This window comes from Symphodus melops, assembly GCF_947650265.1.
Source record: "Symphodus melops genome assembly, chromosome: 4".
NCBI classification, from domain to species: Eukaryota; Metazoa; Chordata; class Actinopteri; order Labriformes; family Labridae; genus Symphodus; species Symphodus melops.
In genome coordinates, this window is record NC_136694.1 from 24,480,056 (window position 1) to 24,499,154 (window position 19,099).

A 19,099-nucleotide genomic window follows, 5' to 3' on the forward strand; every position below is an offset into this window, starting at 1 on the left:
ATCACTGTAGATAAATGTCTGCAGTATTAATGTAAGATGATCTTTTGACAGGATAAAGATAATTTGAAAACAATAAAGTCAATCATTCAGCAAGACATTTTAATACAAAGTATGTTCTCTTTTTTTGTAGTAAAACCTGGATAAGCTACAATATAGGGAACTGTTCAAGTGTCACTTCTTATTTACTGTCAACATGGCTGCAATATGAGAAGACCATTATCAAGAAATGGAACAGCAGTACAGCACCTACATGTGCATCGTGTACTGTTTAGCATACACTATACTGTATATAGTGTTAATTCTTTGAGAGCTAATATAAGTAAACTGCAATGAGCCATTGAGATGACTGTGCATACATTCATTTGTAAGTGCTGCACAAAGCCTCAACGTGAGGTTTCTTTTTTAACAATCTTACAACATAAAGCACTTAACAGTATTATGCCTGTTCACACAAGCAGTTTCTAAAAAACAAATGGACAGAGTTTCTAGTCCAATAATTAAAGAACCTGATGTAATATGAAAGTATAAAATGCTTGTGAGAAGTTAAGAGTTTCTAAAAATAGCTCTTTGAAATCTAAGCTCACATTGTGTACAGAAAATTCTCAGCGTTTTTTCCCCCCATAACTCCCAACTCTTTTTTTCTTCTTAAACACATACACATGTTTAAAAAAAAACAAACAAGAGGTTACGGATTGGGGATTACCAATTGCCGACTTGTCTTAAGGGATAAACTGCAGGGATAAAGCCTCTCGCTGACCAGTCCCTCCGAGTTAATACAGAGGAATAACCAGAAAGGGAAAGGGAAGAGGACCGCAAACGTCTGGAGATCAATCGCTTCAATAACAAAAAAAGAAGAGGTAAAGGTAGGATGATATCTTTGAATAAAGATCTCTGTCACTATTAATTCATGTTTATACTACTCAGTCTTTCAATCAAGTTTGATTGTCTTTTTCACTGATTTACCTTATAACTCTGACATTGGTCAGCTTGTCCTGTTGCAAATACATCTCAGGGCAAATTAATTCATGAACAAATTAGTATAAATTAAGTCAAACAATTCAAATGTTAAATTGCATGTTTGAAGCTCCATTATTTTACATTATAAATATCAATCTTGAAGCTTTTTGTTTTAGTTCTCAGTGTTTAACTTAAGCCGTGTTTTTATTCTGATATAAACTATGGAGCTTCTGGTAGATGGAAGGTCATGACATTAACTAAAGCACAGAAAAAGGAACTGGTTACAAATCTGCAACTAAAATAAAACAGCTTAAAGGAACGGAAAGAAGTACAAGTGTTTGATGTCATAAGGTGACAAGTGAAATGACACCTTCAAAAATGCAGCAGTGTCGTTCTTTTCCATCACTGTGACTACAGGGAGACACTGCGGACAAGTATTCACGGTGCGCCTAAAGGGACAAAATAGTATGTGACCAATCGCAATTTAAAAATGTATGGATTCATTTCAGATCTTAACTATACTTCGTTAATTAATGTGACAGCTCTAGAATGAAGTAAAACTTAGTTTGATGTGTGTTACCTTCTTAAATTGTATGAACTTGAATATTTTAATTATTCTGATGTTTTCCTTCAAGGTTTAGCAGAATAGAGCTGTAAAACTAAATTTAATCATTTTGACCTGAGTTCTAATTCTACAGGATCATTCAGTCATAATTTATGTTCTCATCCAGGCGACAAAAGTAAGAATGCTGTATGTGATTGAAGTCTGCAGGCAGTTTAATATCATGGATGTTATTATCTTTTGTATCTGTCTTTTTTGTTTTCTATCTAATAAGCCGGAAAAACTAATTGGTTTTGAGCAAAGAGCAGCTTAAGCAGCTCTGTCACAGGCATTAAATTTATGCACAATGCACCCCTCCCTCCCTTGGGGGTCAGATGCCATTCTTTCTTCCATAAGAGTATTATCCAAAGATTTCTCATGTGCCCACAGCAGTGCTGTAATACAGGCACCTCTGTTCCAGGTCCTCCAACAACAAACTCATTGTGTCCTATTGTTGACAGTGACTCAGGGAAAACTCAAATATTTTAAAATTGATAAGGGTTTTTCCTATCAGGATACCTGAAATAAGTCTCTGTATTTGTCCTCTACTTTCCAATCCAAAATAAAAATTAGTTTTCTCATGTAGAACCTTCAAACAGTCGCTCATTGTGTGTTTTTTTTCATTCCTCCAGTCCTCCAGGTGATCAAAACCAAACTCTAATCTTTGAAGCAGCATGGATATGCAGGTTGTCTACGACCTTTTAGGGTAAGAAATTCATAAACCCCACCACATTTTTTGGCAGCAATTTGTCCGCTGTTGCCTCACAATTTAATCTCTGAGCTTTTTAATCGAGATCCAATGTTTCCTATCTGTTCTCTTTTTAGGGAAAATGCCTGGTTATACATCAGTGGTACCTTCGTGGTGTTGTGGATTCTCATTTGGCTCTACAGAGACAGTATTGAGATTGACCAAATCTCTGAAAAGTACGTCTTTGTAACCGGCTGCGACTCCGGGTTTGGAAACATGCTGTGTAAGAAGCTGGATCGCAAAGGTTTCCGAGTGCTTGCTGGCTGTCTCACAGAAAAGGGAGCAGATGACCTGAAGAGGGTGGCGGGGCCTCATTTGAAGACCGTTCTGCTGGATGTGACTAATCAGGACAGCATCGAGAAAGCCATGGAGTGGACCAAGAAGGAGGTTGGCGAAAAGGGTGAGAGATGATCACGTTCGATTATTTAATCTCTTATTTGACAAGAGAAATTCTCTCACAACAAAAATGTTCTTCCATCCTCTGTCTTTATTTCCTTATAGGGCTTTGGGGTATTGTGAACAATGCTGGACGTTCATTACCCATGGGCCCTTCAGAGTGGATGAAAGTGGAAGATTTCCACAGCACACTGAAAGTCAACATGAACGGAGTGATTGCCATGACGATGATCTTCCTGCCGCTCATCAAAAAGGCTCGTGGACGTATTGTGAATGTAGCCTCAGTGCTTGGTAGGGTGGCAGCAAACGGGGGCGGATACTGCATCTCTAAGTTTGCAGTGGAGTCTTTCTCTGACTGCCTCAGGTAAGACTAACACAGAGTCCTTAACATTGCATTATTTGTTAAAGGTAAACTATATTACTTTGGCTACCCCTTCAAAATGATTAAAAAACATATCCACACAAAGAAGGAAGCTTTTTGAATGTTTGAAGAAAATATTTAAGAGCAGGGACAAAATCCTTCATCTCTCGTAAATCAGATTTCAGCAGGTAGGTCGGCACAGAGTTTACCTTTACCATCTTAAGTAAGAAAGAAGCCAGTCTCATAGGTAGTGAGTGGACCTTTGATGTAAAAGTTTACTGTAGTTGAGTTTATTTGACGGGGGCCAAGTCCAACACAACTGTTGGGTCAAAGTTAGCTGTATATAATTGTCCCCGGTCCCTGGGATGAGTCTCAGGCCATTCCTGGCTGGGGCACTGACGTCCAAGTGGTTATGTTGGCTCAATGCACAGAGGCTATGTACTGTATCCTCCAAGTACAATCTGGGATCAAGTCCAATCTGTGGCTCTTTTTCCACCTGTCATTCCCAACAGTCTTCCTTTTTATTACATTGAAGTAAAACATGTTTTAAATGTGTTTTATGCTCTGTTGTTGATTTAACAATAATATTATGATCTAACTGTCACTCTGCATCCAATTTCTGTTTCCAGGAGAGATATTAACTACTTTGGAATCAACGTGTGCATCATTGAGCCAGGGTTTTTCAAGACAGCGGTAACTAGCCTGGATCCCCTCGAGAGGGAGCTGCATCGCCTCTGGAACCAGCTCAGCCCTGAAGTGCAAGCCAGCTATGGAGACAAATACCTGGATAAGTGTGAGTAGAATGCACATTTGAACTGGGCCTAGTTTCTCTTGTTTTCTTTTACTTGAAATTTGACTTAAAGATGTTGTTTTCTTATCTGAGTTTGATTACTTTCACAATCTGTTTTCCCAGAGAAGCCAAAGAAACAATGGTTAAAGAATTTTCTCAATCAGGAATTTTTTTGAGTACAGATCAAACTTCACCATGCAATGGGCTGGTGTGCATAATTAAACAAAGTCACTTGTTTAGGATTGGTTAATTGTAAAATGCTAAAGTCCTGAGCATGCATACTTCTTCTCCAGTCTTCTAGACTTCTGACCTTCACACACTGATGGCAGAAGCTTCTTTGTGAAGTGTCCATCAATGTTAACTTACTCATACAAATTGACACGCCGCTGATGCAGCAGCAGGAACAGTTAAGGGCTCAGTGCCTTGTACAGGGACACTCCATCATCTCACGACAGAAACTATAGATATAACCCTACAACAACCTATTCTACCACTGAGCCACAGCTGCCTCACCAGAAAAAAAACATATAGTTCCACATGAAAAACAACGACTGACGTCGTAGCCAGTCTTCTGCATACAAAGGCAACCAATCAACACTGCTGTCTCACAATAACTAGTGTTCTTAAAGAATAAGTACATTAGGAGGTGCACACAATTGGAGTTGCAAGACAGTGTCAAAATGAAGGTTGACTGTAACAATCAAAGACTATGAATATCATTTAGCATGCAGTTTAACATACTTTATGAGGTTAAAATAAATGTATTTGAGTTAATTTATTAATGTTGAACATAAATACATTTTCAGACATCAAGATCCAACGTTTGATCATGAACGCTATCTGCGACTCCGACCTCAGCAAGGTGACCAACTGCATGGAGCACGCTCTGACCTCTGCATACCCTCGCACCAGATACAGCGCCGGCTGGGACGCCAAGCTGCTGTGGATCCCGTTGTCCTACATGCCTTCCTGTGTGGTTGATATCGGGCTGAGGCTGGTGCTGCCTCGGCCTTTAAAGAGTGTGTAACTCGTGCTGTCTTCAAAGTTGTCAGTCTCTCAGTTTGATGCAGGACAGTTTTTGCCTATCAACATGCCCATATTCCTTATCTACATTGGCCATGCAGTGATCAGATGATGCATTTTATTTTATTTTTTATGTGCACAATTTGCCATGTGATCAACAAAAATCCTTTCTAATATCTGATTGACACAGTTACAAAATATGAAAGAAAATTATGAAATTGCATAGCGTAATTGTATATTTTATGTTTGTTTGTTTGTTTGTTAACACTCTGCTGTGCCTTTTGATGCTGTTATTTATGTTCCTCGATATGGAGGCTGCTAACCACCAGAGGCTCAATAAACAGAAGTTTACTATCAGTTTACTATCAGGAGTGTTTTACAGAATGACATGATCAGCTTACAGTTAAAGGCAACAGAAAAAATGTTGGTAAAAGCTCTGACATTAAAAAAAAAATGCCATGAAGTGACAGTATACAATCATTTTAGTTTTTTAGAGTTTGTTTAAAAAAAAAAGTCACACGTTGAAATGACCTCACTCACTAACAGCTTTTATCAATAGTTCATGTTAGCTATCAGTTCAGTAAATTATCAGTTCACAGAAGAAGAACGTGTACTGTTCATGTCGAGCAGGTGGTAAACCATGATAATAATGAACAAAGTAGTTGTAGTCAGACGACTGTCTTACATAATAGATCAAGCAATTTCTAACAGTTCTGAAAAGGCAGCAACATTTTATTTAATAATTTTAGTAAGAATTTCATATGATGCTTGGACTTTAATTCATAATTATAATTAGATATAAGGTATTAAAGATGAATGCATCAATATTGACTGACACCCACTCAGTCCTCGTGGCATGCCTTTCCTCTCAAAATACACTCCTGACCTCTTATTGGCTACTGTATGTGTCAGTCAATTGAGTTATAACCGGAGGTGGTGGGCCGGCAGTGACTCGTGTATCTTTACAGACCCCCCTGAGGCTTTCAAGTGCTCCTCGTAATATATATATTTTTAATTTTCTTCTAAAATAGGGACAGAATATTGTGCACGTTTTGTCTCTAGTTTATAGCAATGAAGGGGTCAAGAAAACAAAGCTTATTTTATTATACTCAATACACATTTAAGTGCATTGAATGTAATCACTATGTTTTTAACAATCAAGACAGTTAGACCTATACTTGAAATCTATTTTAAGGTAGATGTATTTGTTTTTTATTCATTGAATCACACAGCTTGCTTCTTCTGCACTATTGAATTTTAACACAGTACCATTGCATGACAATATGGTTAGACATTGCAGATGACTATTATTATAAATAGGCTATTTATATATTTTACATTATTGATTTATAATGAAAATATTTTGTTCCAGTGTTTTGTTTACATAGTAATTTATTGTCCATTGACAATAACAATAATAATTGTCCATTGACAATAAATTAGTACTCCTTTAGTACATTTAGTAACAGACTATTTTTACGTTCTTGCATTTTGACAGCAGGGCTTTTTTATTTACTCAAGTGGACTTTCAGATGGGCCAAGCCTCCACCTTTGTCACTGATTAAAACAAGGCATGTGTTTTTAGTTACGTTTGACGGGGGACAAAAAGAAGACTGGCTCCTGTAAGTTGAAAGAGCAAAATTCCCTATTACACCTGAAGGCATCAAAACTTCAAAGCAAGTGACCCCAGCAGGAGCCGCCAGTAAACAGTTGTAAAATAGGCCTAACCGACTGCTGCCGTGGTCTACTGTACTCCTCGGCGTCAGTCACACTTTCTGGGCTGTATTTTTGTAGCAGTCATGCATTGTTTTAAAGCTCTGCGTCTGTGGACCTCTGCGCACGTTTTCGTCAAAAACACAGACGCTGTGAGTAAAGTTTTCCTCATCCAGCCGGCATGTTGTCAGTGCACCAAATCGACGTCGTCGTCCCAGCAACACGCTACAACTCCAACGCACCTGGATCACGTCCATGTGAAAACGTGAGTCTGATAAGCCGAGTGTCAACAGATTGGTGCTGCTGTGATACAGACGCCATCTATTCCTAATAAATTCCTGTTACTCTCAGTTAAGGATACTGTACATTAGACTTCAGACACGTAAAGTAGTAATGGGGTAAATATTCATTTGCTCTTTTAAAGTAATTTGACCACACTCTAAGAATAGCCTCCTCCAGTCCTGTGTAAGGGAAAGTCCTGCTTTGACATTCTTACTTAAAAAAGGATAATAAGGAAAGGCAGGCTATTTAAAGTACTATAACATTGGATACCACTTAAAATTCTCTTTATGGTTGTAAAAAAGAGACATAAATTCTAAAAAAATACCACTTAAATGAGCACGTGCAGACACTTGTTAAATGTATCAGTTATTTTGTCAATGACTGGATGCAGATATTCTCCAAATAGTTGCAAAATACATTTTCACAAAGCTCTATTGCCAAATAATTGAAATAGGTTGATCTTCCCCCTAAGCTGAACATATAGCTCTCTGTTCATTTTTAAAACTTCATGCAGAGCTCTACAGTCTGTTTAGATTGACCCTGCTTAGAAAGAAACAGCTGTCTGCAAATGTTATCATAAGGTAGATATGTAATCATTATCTTTGTGTTTGATGTTAGTTAACTTAAGGATAACCATGATAATGACAGTTTTAAAAAAAATAATTAAGTCAAAATTGAATAGGAAGGTATCATTGTATCTACATTGTATGTGTCCATGTGAGTAAAAAAAAAACAAAACACACTTATTCTTTACTTTATCAGGAACGTAAAGTCCCCCAGCTCTGGAGTGGAGGACATGCTGTTCTACACAATCACAGAGGGAAAAGAGCAAGTTCCTCTGTCATACTTTACATCAGTAAGTACTTCAAGCAATCCACGGCAGACACATTTGATCTATAGCTAGCTGCTGAGTGTCCACAATTTTAATAGCCATTCAGTAAAATAATGAATTAGCTTGTTGTCTGTAGGCCTTGAAGAGAACTGGCCTTCACCCATCTGACCCTCGCCTAAAGGACTGCATGGAGAAGCTTCAAAAGGCTGTGAATGAATCAGATGGTGAGGTCATGATGGACAGAGACCTTTTCCACAGGTGAGCCGGTCGATAAGCAATCAACGGATAACAACAAACTCTGGCAGTTTGTAGACTTGGCGTGTGAATAGGCAGATTTGAAGGAATAGTTTGACCCCAAAAACACACCGTATCAGCTCCACACGATGATCCACAGTCACTGTAAACTCTTAGATTCAGAACTAATATGTAATTGAAATAGCGGTCGACCAGGCTGTCTGACAGGGGGAGAAAATAGAAAATTTGCACCTGTTGTATTTGTTGGAACATCAGCACGCAGAACATCTCCTGGCATGGGCAACCTTTATTGTACATTTCGCACTGGAGAGACATCCTGATCAAGTGTTTACTGCTGGAATTGTCTTCTGAAGGGCATCACATTGTTTTAAAGGAAATGCAATGAGGTGTTATCCAACTGAATGGCACCCAAACATCTTATCAAGTTATTAACACTTAAATTTAACACCCCTTGAGTAAACTTTATCACATATCAGAGGCAATTCCAGACAGCAGTTTAACACATTTTATTCACTAATACATTTTCTCAACTACAAAGCTACTCCAAGAGTGCAATTGATTTTTTTTTTCCTGAAGGACAATAAATGTTCTTCACTGGTTAGCCGTCCTTGGGGTTGCTTTATGGAGGAAAGTAGAGCTCAAAACAGAAAGAGAGATTTCTTTAGTAATTGTGTCAGTTTATTTGGCAACTTGGTATCGATCCAATGATGATTAATACAGCCATTGTTTTGAACTGACCTATGATGACAATGTAAAGCAGTAAATTCAAATTCGACTGATGTGACTGGGATTTTTTCCCTTTTTTTTCACCTTCTCTAAAGCCGTACTTTGTGCATGTGTGACAGTACTGCAGATCAGCAACTGAGGCAGAGAGAGGCAACTTCCAGGCAGATTTCATAATCAAAAGCACGCTGGGCTGCAGGCTTTTATCTATGAACGGTGCCGTATACAATATTAGTTGAGTTGAACAGTGTGTTTTTTTTTTTTCACGTCTTGTTTTGTTGCCCGTGTCATCACAGACTTGTGTCTCAACCCTGACGTTCTTCCCATGCTGTTTGTTTTCCATTTACCAACCGGTGCAGGCATGAGACCAAACTATTTTTAGTCTGACCTTCCCACCAGCATCCATTTTAATGCAGGATTTGTTGTAAGTGAACGGCTGCTTGTCTCACTCTCTCCCTTTGTTCTTAACAGCCGACTTAACATGACTGATTTCGAGGCATTTATGGTTTCGGTAAAGCGTGGTAACTCGTAGACTCCGGGACCACAGGAGGCTTAAACAGTCAACATATTCACATTCAAAGGTTAAATACGATTGTTTGTGAAGGTTAAACTCCGACTGACTCAGAGGTTGGATTACATTATGCGATTCCTCGATGTTATGTTGTGAGTGTTGTGTGGCATTTGACAGGATGTGTCAGATTTATTTCTTGTCATGTTGAGCAAAGCAAAGGTCTCAGACTGATCACAGACAGCTGCTGCTCTCGTCTGTCACCAGCCTCCCCCCGACACACACACACACACACACCCACATACACACACACACACACACACACACACACATACAACTCTCTTTATGTATTTTTTTTTCTTCAGGTGTGTTGGTGGAAATGTCATCCTGCTGATCCAAGCCTTCAGAAAGAAATTCATCATCCCTGAGTTTGATGTGTTTGCACAGAAAATAAATGAAATCTACCACACTGTACAAAGCCACAGTGATGGGAAGGTAGGTCGGTCAAAGAATTGTTCAAGCCTTGCACAGTTGGGGTAGACGATAGTTACAACTGTTTTCATTAAGTGACACGTTCATACATATTTATGTACATACAACGAAGAACACGTTTTACTTAATGGACGCCATGGCTCTCTGTAAATGAATACTGCATGCATCTAATGAAACACTGGCTGCCTTTGAAATAAAAGATAATAATGACCATACAAAGAAATGTTACACTCATACATAGTCTGTGTATCTTATTGCTTCGTATGAAACTCATTAAGCTCTGACACTGTGATTGTGTCTAATCTTAGGTTGCAGACTACATCCCCCAGCTGGCCAAGTTTAGCCCAAGACTGTGGGGCGTGTCTCTGTGTACAGTGGACGGCCAGAGGTAAGACTTACTTAGATCAAAACTAACTCACATCAAAAACCATTCAGGAGCTATTGTGAACCTGTACAACATGGTGTTCCTAAATATTACATTTTAAAATGCTTGTGGCTGTGGCTCAGTTGGTAGAGTCGGTCGTCTATCAACCAGGAGGTCGGGGGTTCAACTCCTGCGGCAACTTGTCCGATATGTCATTGGGCGAGACACATGATGCGCCTGCTGCTTCGTTGGTGGCGTATGAATGTGTATGTATGAATGGGAGATGAATGCAAGTTCGAGTCCATATACAATTAAATCATCAAACCGGAGCAATTTACAGACTTACTATCCTTCTTCCTCTGAAAACTGAGATTGTCTTTATTTGACTGATGCTGAGAAAGATTCCCTACTGTGTGATGTTGATTTGTCAACTGCAGTTTCTGAAATAAAGGCCGAACCTGTTTTCCTCCAGACTCCAGTTTATGACTTTATGAGGTTTTTAAACGTGAGGTAAAAGAAGATTCATCTGTTGTGCTCACTCTTTCCCATTATTGTGAAAAACATTTAAATGTCTGTAAGCGAGACCGTTTCACCTGATTAGTCAACGTGAACATGTTCGTGCCGCCAGACTGTTTTGACCCCCTTCTAGGTGTGTTTGTCAAAGTGAATGTGCCGAGTGTGACTGGAAACATCCAGAGTTTTAATGCTTAAGATGTGTTTCCTCTCATCTCCCGCAGACACTCAGTGGGCGACACCAAGCAGCCGTTCTGCCTGCAGTCCTGTGTGAAGCCGCTGCAGTACGCCATCGCCGCCCACGAGGCGGGGACAGAACATGTTCATCGTTATGTCGGCATGGAGCCCAGCGGGTTCAAGTTCAACATGCTCTCACTGGATGATGATGGTTTTTATTATATTATATTATAGCTTTTGTTCCTGTCCGCAAATCAACACGAGCGCAGTTCAAATAAAGGTCCCATATTCTTCTTTTTCTGCTTTTATATGCTCTTGTCTTCAGCGTGTTTTCCAGGTGTTTTGTGCATGTTTAGGGACATCTATTGGCAAAAATTCAAAGTCAGCGGAAACGCAGCTTCTCCTCCCTCCTCCTGTTAGCAGTAGCAATAGCTGCGTGAAACGCTCAGCCCCTTGGCCCCCCCCTTGCTGAAAATTTGTGTTGTGACATCACAAGATAGAGACAGCCTATTGGCTCGTTGTAGCAAGCGCAAGCTTCCCTCAGACTGATCATAACATTCCCAATATGGTAAAAGGGGCGGGACATATCCGGTAACAAAGCCAAATGACTGATCAATTATGAGAGAGCAGATCGGCGACCAATCAGATCAGACTTGACACACGTGGGGACCCTGCTCGTTTTTTATTTATTTTTTCCTTCATGGGGGATTCTGAGTGTTAGAAATACAGACAGATGAGAGAGCCTGCATGGAGCGGCAGAACATGAAAACGGACCCTCTTTTTTTTCAAACGTTAGGGACTGTGAACGTACTTTAGAAGACACATAAATTAGATCTGAACCCAAAAAGTAATAATATGGGACCTTTAACATTCAAGAAACATTCAAAAAAAAAAAGAAGCTGTGTTTTGAGTTCATGCGTCAACAGTTGCTCTTGTATCACATGTATTTTCAGTTTAAACTATTGTCCAACCATACAGGCATGTTTCTTTAAACCGACCTCTACACACACATAATGTCATTTATTTTGAACTTTATTATAAATAAAGGTGATGTACTATGTTCATGCATGAGTTGCTTTATCAAAGTGCCTCAACACAAAGTTATCCTTTTGAGTCTTATCTTGTTGTCCTTTCTCACAGATAAGCCCCACAACCCCATGGTGAACGCTGGAGCCATCGTGATCAGCTCTCTTATCAAGGTAAGTTTGTTTGAACTGGTGTGTGTGTGAAAGATGACCGAGCAGAAACTCTACTGTGAAGTCAATTGCTTCACATTTACCAGGGATCCCATTATACAGGTCAAACAGTTTGTGTAATAGAAGAAAATCTTTCTTTTTTTTTTCAAATTGTACGGCAGCTCAAATCCTTGAACGTGTGAACAGTATGTAATGAAATGTCTTCAGTAAATTGGTGCAACTGAATTATATTGCATGAATGAAAGTTAATTAATTTGTAATTATAGACTTCGATCAATACTTTCCTTGTTACCCTGAAGCATTTTTTTTTAATTAAAAAAAAAAATACAAATGTTAAAACATTAAAAATGTTTCTGGGTATAGTTGTATCTGCTTGAGTATGTTTTATTGTTCATTCGATAGAGACAGATATACACAGACAAACTGAAAACAGTAATCCAAAGTAGTAATCATGTAGTGTTCATAGAGAATGCTTCTTTGTAAATTAAAAGGATCAGAACAAAAAGAGAGAGCAGAGTAGGGAGAGAGAGAGAGATACAATGAGAGAGAACAGTAGTTAATATCATGTCAGGCTTGTTGGATCAGCAGCGTTAGTCACCTTGCCAACATTTGCCTCCTCTTCCTGGCTCTGATCTGCTTTTGGAGCTGACTGCAAAGTGTTTGTGAACACGTCAGTTTTGGGGTCAAACGCCTCCTTTCTTTCTAACATACTGACTTTGTGCAGGTCCTGGCGTAGCTACTGTGCACCCAGCCGACATTAAGCTAACGGTGAAGTTTAAGGTCACTAAATCAAAATACATTTTAAAACAAACCGCTTTCCTCCTTTATGGGCGACCTTTGCTTGTTGATAATAGGGGACTAAATAATGCATTTAGTGACACATTCATGCCTTGTTTCACACTTTCCACTCCTGTGTTTGAGTCGTGCTCAAGTCTTGTTCAGTCTTCGTGAATGTGAGAGTCAGAATCACAGTCAGCTCATTTGCATAGAGGAAGATAACTTTGTCTTTGTTTCCAGCCTCTTTCAAATAAGGCCGAGAAGTTTGACTATGTGAGTAACCGTTCCTTTTCTTTTCATACAGTAAGACCATGAATATGATCAGAGCTATGCTGCAGTAACTTCACTCATTTACACGTTTTGTCTTTTTCCCCCCCTAAGGTTATGGACTTTGTGAAAAAGATGGCGGGTCAAGAGTTTGTGGGATTCAGCAATGCCATGTGAGGGTCCTGTTAAATACATGTCAGGTGTTTCTTTTGTGATAATAAATCTTTGTTAGGAACACATCTAAGTGGAAGCACAGTATAAGACAATTTGGCCCTGTTGAATTATTGATGTTACAATATTGAGCCCTCCTGCCTCTGTGTCTCAGGTTTCAGTCAGAAAAAGAAACCGGCAACAGAAACTTTGCCATCGGATACTACATGAAAGAGAAGAAGGTCAGTAGCAGCACGCTGGAAAGCTGCTTGAGATGAAGCTGAGAGTTTTGTCTTCAAGTGTTGGTGTGAAGTGAAGGAGTTTGACCTACATATGTAGGGCCGAAGAAAACTTTGGCTTTATTTTCATTTCTGAAGCCTCAGAATACTATTTGAAAAGTCAAGTCAGTTTGTGTCTTCTTGATTGAGATATTTTGAAACCCAGTTGATCCTTCATTTGGAAACTTTAAACTGGTTTCCTGAACAATCAGAGATTGAATAGATTTTTTTTGTTCATTTTCTGTCAATTGTAGAACCACAATTCAAACCAGAAATGAAAAGCCAATATTTTTTTTACAATTTAGATTTCATAATAAAATAAAAATATTTTCCATTCATGGAAGCAGAAAAAAGCGCTTTAAATTACTCCTGTATGTTGCTTTCATGACAAATTCTTGATGTGTTGGACCTCATCGCTGAACACAAAACATGTATATTTTATATTTAGGTTTCCAGTAAAAAAACCTTCATCTTTGAATCCTGCTGTTGCCATCAGTTAGTGATCCACATCCTTTGAGGACAGTTGAGGTCTTTCTCTGTGACCCTCTCAGGCATTTCTCCCACCTCTGTGTGTATTACACTTGATCATGTTAGACGGTTATGAGTCGCTGTGTTTTATGAGAGAAATAGTCCTTGCACAGGTCTCGTGAAAGAGGAGATTTCATTTGAGAGTGCAGACTAACGGGGAGCCTGTTAGTCTCAATCAAATGAAATGAATCTGATGATCATGTTTTCATTCCTCAGTGTTTCCCCCCGGGAGTAGAAATGATCGATGCCCTGGACTTCTACTTCCAGGTAAACACCTCTGCCATGAATGAAGGATCCTTAAACATGTTTTTGTTTTTGTTGTGTTTCTCTATCGTGGCTTGGTATCGATGTATCTGAAGTATAAATAGTTCCTTTAGCTTTGACCATGAACTGATCCCATTTCGGCCTCAGCTTTGCTCCATCGAGGTGACCTGTGAGTCGGGGAGCATCATGGCTGCCACTCTGGCCAACGGAGGGATCTGTCCAATCACAGGCGAGCGTGTGCTGAGCGCAGAGGCAGTGAGAAATACCTTGAGTCTGATGCACTCATGTGGCATGTATGACTTCTCTGGACAGATGGCTTTTCATGTGAGTAACCCAAGAAGGCAATATACCTCACTTGCATAACAGAAGTAACATTTTCTACAGGATGACCGACGGTCTACTCTTCTGTTCGATTGAAATTTGGTACATTTTTTTGGCCTGAAACAAATCCTACATCTTTTCCCAGGTGGGCTTGCCAGCTAAATCCGGGGTGTCTGGTGCAATACTGCTGGTGATCCCCAACGTTATGGGAGTGATGTGTTGGTCTCCTCCGCTGGACAGAGTCGGAAACAGCGTCAGAGGAATCCATTTCTGTCAGGCAAGACCAAAGAGCCACTTATATTTATTTATTACCTGAGATTTTTTTTTAAATTTATGTTTATTTATTTATTTATTTATGTTGCCACCAGATGGTGCCAAACCTGTTTGATTTCTGCTCCATTCACGTCTATTGAAATGAAAATGAAAATTAAAAATTGGCTCATTAGGCAAAAATATTATTTAAAAAAAAAGAAGTTAACAAAAATCACATTAGCTGAGTTTTTTTTATTTATTTTTTTCACCGGTTTAGATTTAACATCCAAGTGACTATAAAGTTAAGCATCTCCATAGTAAGATAGAATATATGAAGACTTGTACCACTGCTCTCCTTCTTTTATGAATCATACTTTTTAATATCATCCCCAGGAGCTTGTATCGCTCTTCAATTTCCACAACTACGACAACTTGAGGCACTTTGTGAAGAAGCAGGACCCTCGCAGACAGGATGGAGAGGAGAGGGTTCGTTTATTGCTTCATACGTTTGTTTGTTTTTTCCTTTCTGTTTTGTAAAGTTCGAGATGTTTCCTCCCTCTGATTTTATGTTGCTTCTCTTTATTTTCAGAACAAGTCTGTTGTCAATTTGATGTTCGCAGCCTACAGCGGAGACGTGTCTGCCCTGAGAAGGTACATCAGCGGCCGAGCAGATAATTGTTGGATTTGTTAACATTGCTCTGAAAACCTGAAACATCAGTGGCTATCTAAGTAACAGCCAGGGATGGATGGTTTTAAGTCTCTGGAACTCTGCTGGTAAGATGAAAACCATGTTGCCGAAGGACGTCTCCTCATCTGTGTGATGCTGGCAGTGATGTTAAAAGCCCCTGACATCTTTGTGTTTACGTATTCTCAAAGAGGTAATAAATGATGAAGTGTACGTGGATGTATTCCTTCAGGTTTGCTCTCTCCTCCATGGACATGGACCTGAAAGACTACGACTCTCGAACAGCGCTTCATATCGCCGCAGCAGAGGGTGAGCTCCACACGATGTGTTTATTCTGTCATGGCCGACTCAAAACCCGAGACAAATAATGGGAGGGAAACCTCAAAAAAATATGTTCTGCTTCTATTTAACAAACATTATGACACGTGGAAGTCAGTTCATCAGTTGTGTAGGTGTGTATGCGTGAGTGAAGGTGTGATGAGTGAAACAACACTCAACATGAAAGAGTCATTAGCAGGTTAGATTGGGGAGCAGCCTGTCTCTCGTCTCTCCTTCTCCCTGTCTCCCCCCCCCCGAGCCCACCGCCCTTCTTCTTACCGCTCTCGGTGACATCGCCGGTTGACCCGGACAGTCTGGGAGCTGTTCAGGGAGACGTTGTTGTCGATGCAGGCTGCGCTCCCGATACTCTCGCTGACTGCTGGCTAACGCTGTTAGCGAGGAAGTGGGGCCTGCTCTCGTGGACTAGGAACACAGGAGCCCAGCTGTTCTTCGTCCATGATGACCCAGCGACACCTCAAACACAAAGAGAGCGCAACCAGTCAAACAAGCGAACAAAAACAACCAGCAGGGCCGCCACACTCTGTTCTAATATTTATTTAACGGGCAACTCGCTACGTCAGTCCCTAAATCAGGCACACCATAAGCAGTCAGGTGAGATATCTGCAAGACCACCGAGAAAATATCATCACCAGCTTTTAAAGGTCAACGAAGGCACAAAAAGGAACTCCTCCGTTAAACCCCAAGACAGTCACAGAAAATGACTCTTACTCCTGTATGATGCCTCTCTGCCTTTTGTTTGCACTCACATTATTTGAGCGTAAACAAAAGTGTTTTGCGTTTATCTGTTGTCGGTGACAGAGATAAGAGATTGTGTGTTGATCCACGACCCAGGCACGACAGCTCTTACACTTGTTAAAGGATTTGTTTCAACACTCGCAGCCGTAATGAGTGCCAAGTTAGCCCTCACTTCATTTGTTTTCATGATTAACTGTAGATGCAGACACACTACCTTTTGGCTCACTTTCCTCTGAACCACTAATGAATCAGCTCAACAAACCCTCGCAGAGAACCATATGGTCCATTATTCGCCCTCTGCTGTTATCTACGTTTATTCCCAGCACAGATTTAATGCTCTGCTGCAGCTTATTTAACTGAAACATTTTTCAAGAAGGGGCCAGTAAGCAAGCCATTTGTTTAGAAGACAAAAACAAATGGGGAGAAATCTTCTGTTGGGTGAAATAGGAAAAGCTGGAGGGAAAAAAGACATACGTCAGTTGACTTTGCTGTGCTGATGATATTTGTAGGAGCTTTTTTTTATCTCCCACCACAGTAAGCGTTTAAAATCTTGGCTCGGAAGCTGTGCGATCGAGGCAGATCGTTGCGGTTCTTTTTCACCCTAAATTGTGCGTCTAAGTTGTAAAAACTATAAACTGTCATCTCGTGTTTATCCTCAGGTCACGTAGAGGTGGTGAAGTTTCTGACCGAAACCTGCAAAGTTGATCCGTTTGTTCGAGACAGGTGAGATCAGTGGTTCCTTTGATTTGTGAGAAGTCTCTATTTTATTCTGTGACCTTGAGATTTTTTTTCAATGCTCTGAATGCTGAACCTTTTTAAAATGAAATCACTGAACTGTAGTTATTCTTTCTTTGTCTTCTTGATGAAAGCAGTCACACACATTAGTCGGAATGTTTTTCCTCTTTTTTATCTCTTAGAAATGAGATTTATCATCTTATGTAAAGACTATAACGCCAAATAAGCGTCTTTAAAAACGTGTTAGCTTAATCATATGCATGTATGAGCGTCCTGCGTTCGCCTGGACTGTCACAGCTCTTGTTGTTAACTGATTTAAAGGTGCGAAATAAAAAACGAAAACATCCTATTAATGAGCCGTTTAGTGGCTCTAGTCAAGGGCTATTGTATCATCAGGATTCAGAACATTTGCGGGATGTCTCAGAGTCAAAGTTTAAAAAACACAAATTGATGATCTCTCCTCTCTTTCCCTTTTGTTTCATTCATTGTTGAGCAGGTGGGGGAACCTTCCCATCGATGACGCCCTGCAGTTTGCTCGTGACGAGGTGGTGAAGATGCTGAAAGACTACCAGCAGGTCTTCAGTCAGCTGGAAAGACAGCGCGCTGAGGCCGAGCACACCCCGAAGCTGGACACCATCGAGGGAATGGTGTGAAGTCTCTTTTTTAAAAATAGAATAGAGTCCCCACTCTGTAACACTTCAGGGCATTTGTGCAATCTGTCAAGTTTGAAATGTGAGGGTCCATCTGTAGCACATAACAGAGCAGAATATGGTAAAACATGAAATAACTGAACTATAGTAAAGGACACCATTCATCTGTGGAGACGGTATAATGTTTAAATTAGACGTAAAGACCGTAACTTATAAAAAGGGAACAAGCTAAACCATGCCAAGAGATTCAATTGTAAACTCTGCTGCTTAAATGATCAGACACATGGGGGCGCCAGATAGCCCGGCGGTTTTGTTGTTTATGTGCAGAGGCCGTAGCAGCTTTCGGTTTAAATCCGACCTCGGCCCCTGTACTGCATGTCATCTCCCACTTTTCAATATTTCCTGTTTCTCTTCAGCTCTGCTTTAAATAAAGGCAAAAAAAAAAAAAAAAAAACAGCCTCAAAAATTTAATTGAATTGAACAATTGAAAGAAGAGCTGCGAGAGAACAACATCACTCGAGACGAAATGTGTTATGAACAGTATATATATATATATATATATATATATATATATATATATATATATATATATGTCTGTTATTATCAGGCTTTAGTGCCTTGTTGAAACGTTTTTCAAGATGTTCCATGGTCTGAAATGTCTGCAAACCAAAACTCAAATCATTTTGAATGTACAAAAATTGAAGGATGTTATATACAGCCATGAATCAAAATGTTTTAAATATGTTGTATATAGATAGATAGATAGATAGATAGATAGATAGATAGATACTTTATTGATCCCGAGGGAAATTCAAGCACTATATATGATGTTCTTTAGCTGTAAATAAGGACCCTTGATTCCCTAAATGGAAAAATGTGATTCTATGTCATGTCAAGAAAACAAGGGATGTATTTTTAGAAATGTTTTGACTTGAAAGGAATCTATTAAACATGTTTTATATATCTGCAACCCATGGTTTCATGTTTGTTTATATTTACCAATGCTACTCAGTGACTCATGCTTTCAGCTTTCAAATTATACATTAATTAAATTATAAGCAGCATGTTCTCAATCAGTTGACTGTAGTGATAGGTGATGGAGAAGCAGCAGGAGAGAGTTGAGAAAACTAAATTGTTTTAAATGTAATTAAAATAATTTGCTTTGCATATTATATCTTTGAAACACA

At 39.5% G+C, this 19,099-nt stretch overlaps 2 protein-coding genes across 2 annotated transcripts; both read left to right on the forward strand.

Annotated features, from left to right (window-relative positions):
- Nucleotides 1-246: 246 nt before the first annotated feature.
- rdh5 (retinol dehydrogenase 5 (11-cis/9-cis)) lies at nucleotides 247-5,233 on the forward strand. The gene is made up of 6 exons (XM_079340645.1): nucleotides 247-863; nucleotides 2,191-2,264; nucleotides 2,384-2,706; nucleotides 2,808-3,066; nucleotides 3,693-3,856; nucleotides 4,660-5,233. Exons 2-6 carry the CDS (start codon nucleotides 2,233-2,235, stop codon nucleotides 4,878-4,880), a joined length of 999 nt encoding a protein of 332 aa, XP_079196771.1. The 5' UTR covers nucleotides 247-863; nucleotides 2,191-2,232; the 3' UTR covers nucleotides 4,881-5,233.
- Nucleotides 5,234-6,391: 1,158 nt separating this feature from the next.
- On the forward strand, nucleotides 6,392-18,398 carry gls2b (glutaminase 2b (liver, mitochondrial)). The gene is made up of 18 exons (XM_079341555.1): nucleotides 6,392-6,854; nucleotides 7,634-7,727; nucleotides 7,840-7,961; nucleotides 9,555-9,684; nucleotides 9,990-10,069; nucleotides 10,783-10,946; nucleotides 11,876-11,934; nucleotides 12,949-12,981; nucleotides 13,090-13,148; nucleotides 13,301-13,367; nucleotides 14,148-14,198; nucleotides 14,343-14,519; nucleotides 14,662-14,793; nucleotides 15,162-15,254; nucleotides 15,358-15,419; nucleotides 15,686-15,762; nucleotides 17,187-17,250; nucleotides 17,759-18,398. Exons 1-18 carry the CDS (start codon nucleotides 6,676-6,678, stop codon nucleotides 17,913-17,915), a joined length of 1,800 nt encoding a protein of 599 aa, XP_079197681.1. The 5' UTR covers nucleotides 6,392-6,675; the 3' UTR covers nucleotides 17,916-18,398.
- The last annotated feature ends 701 nt before the right edge of the window (nucleotides 18,399-19,099 follow it).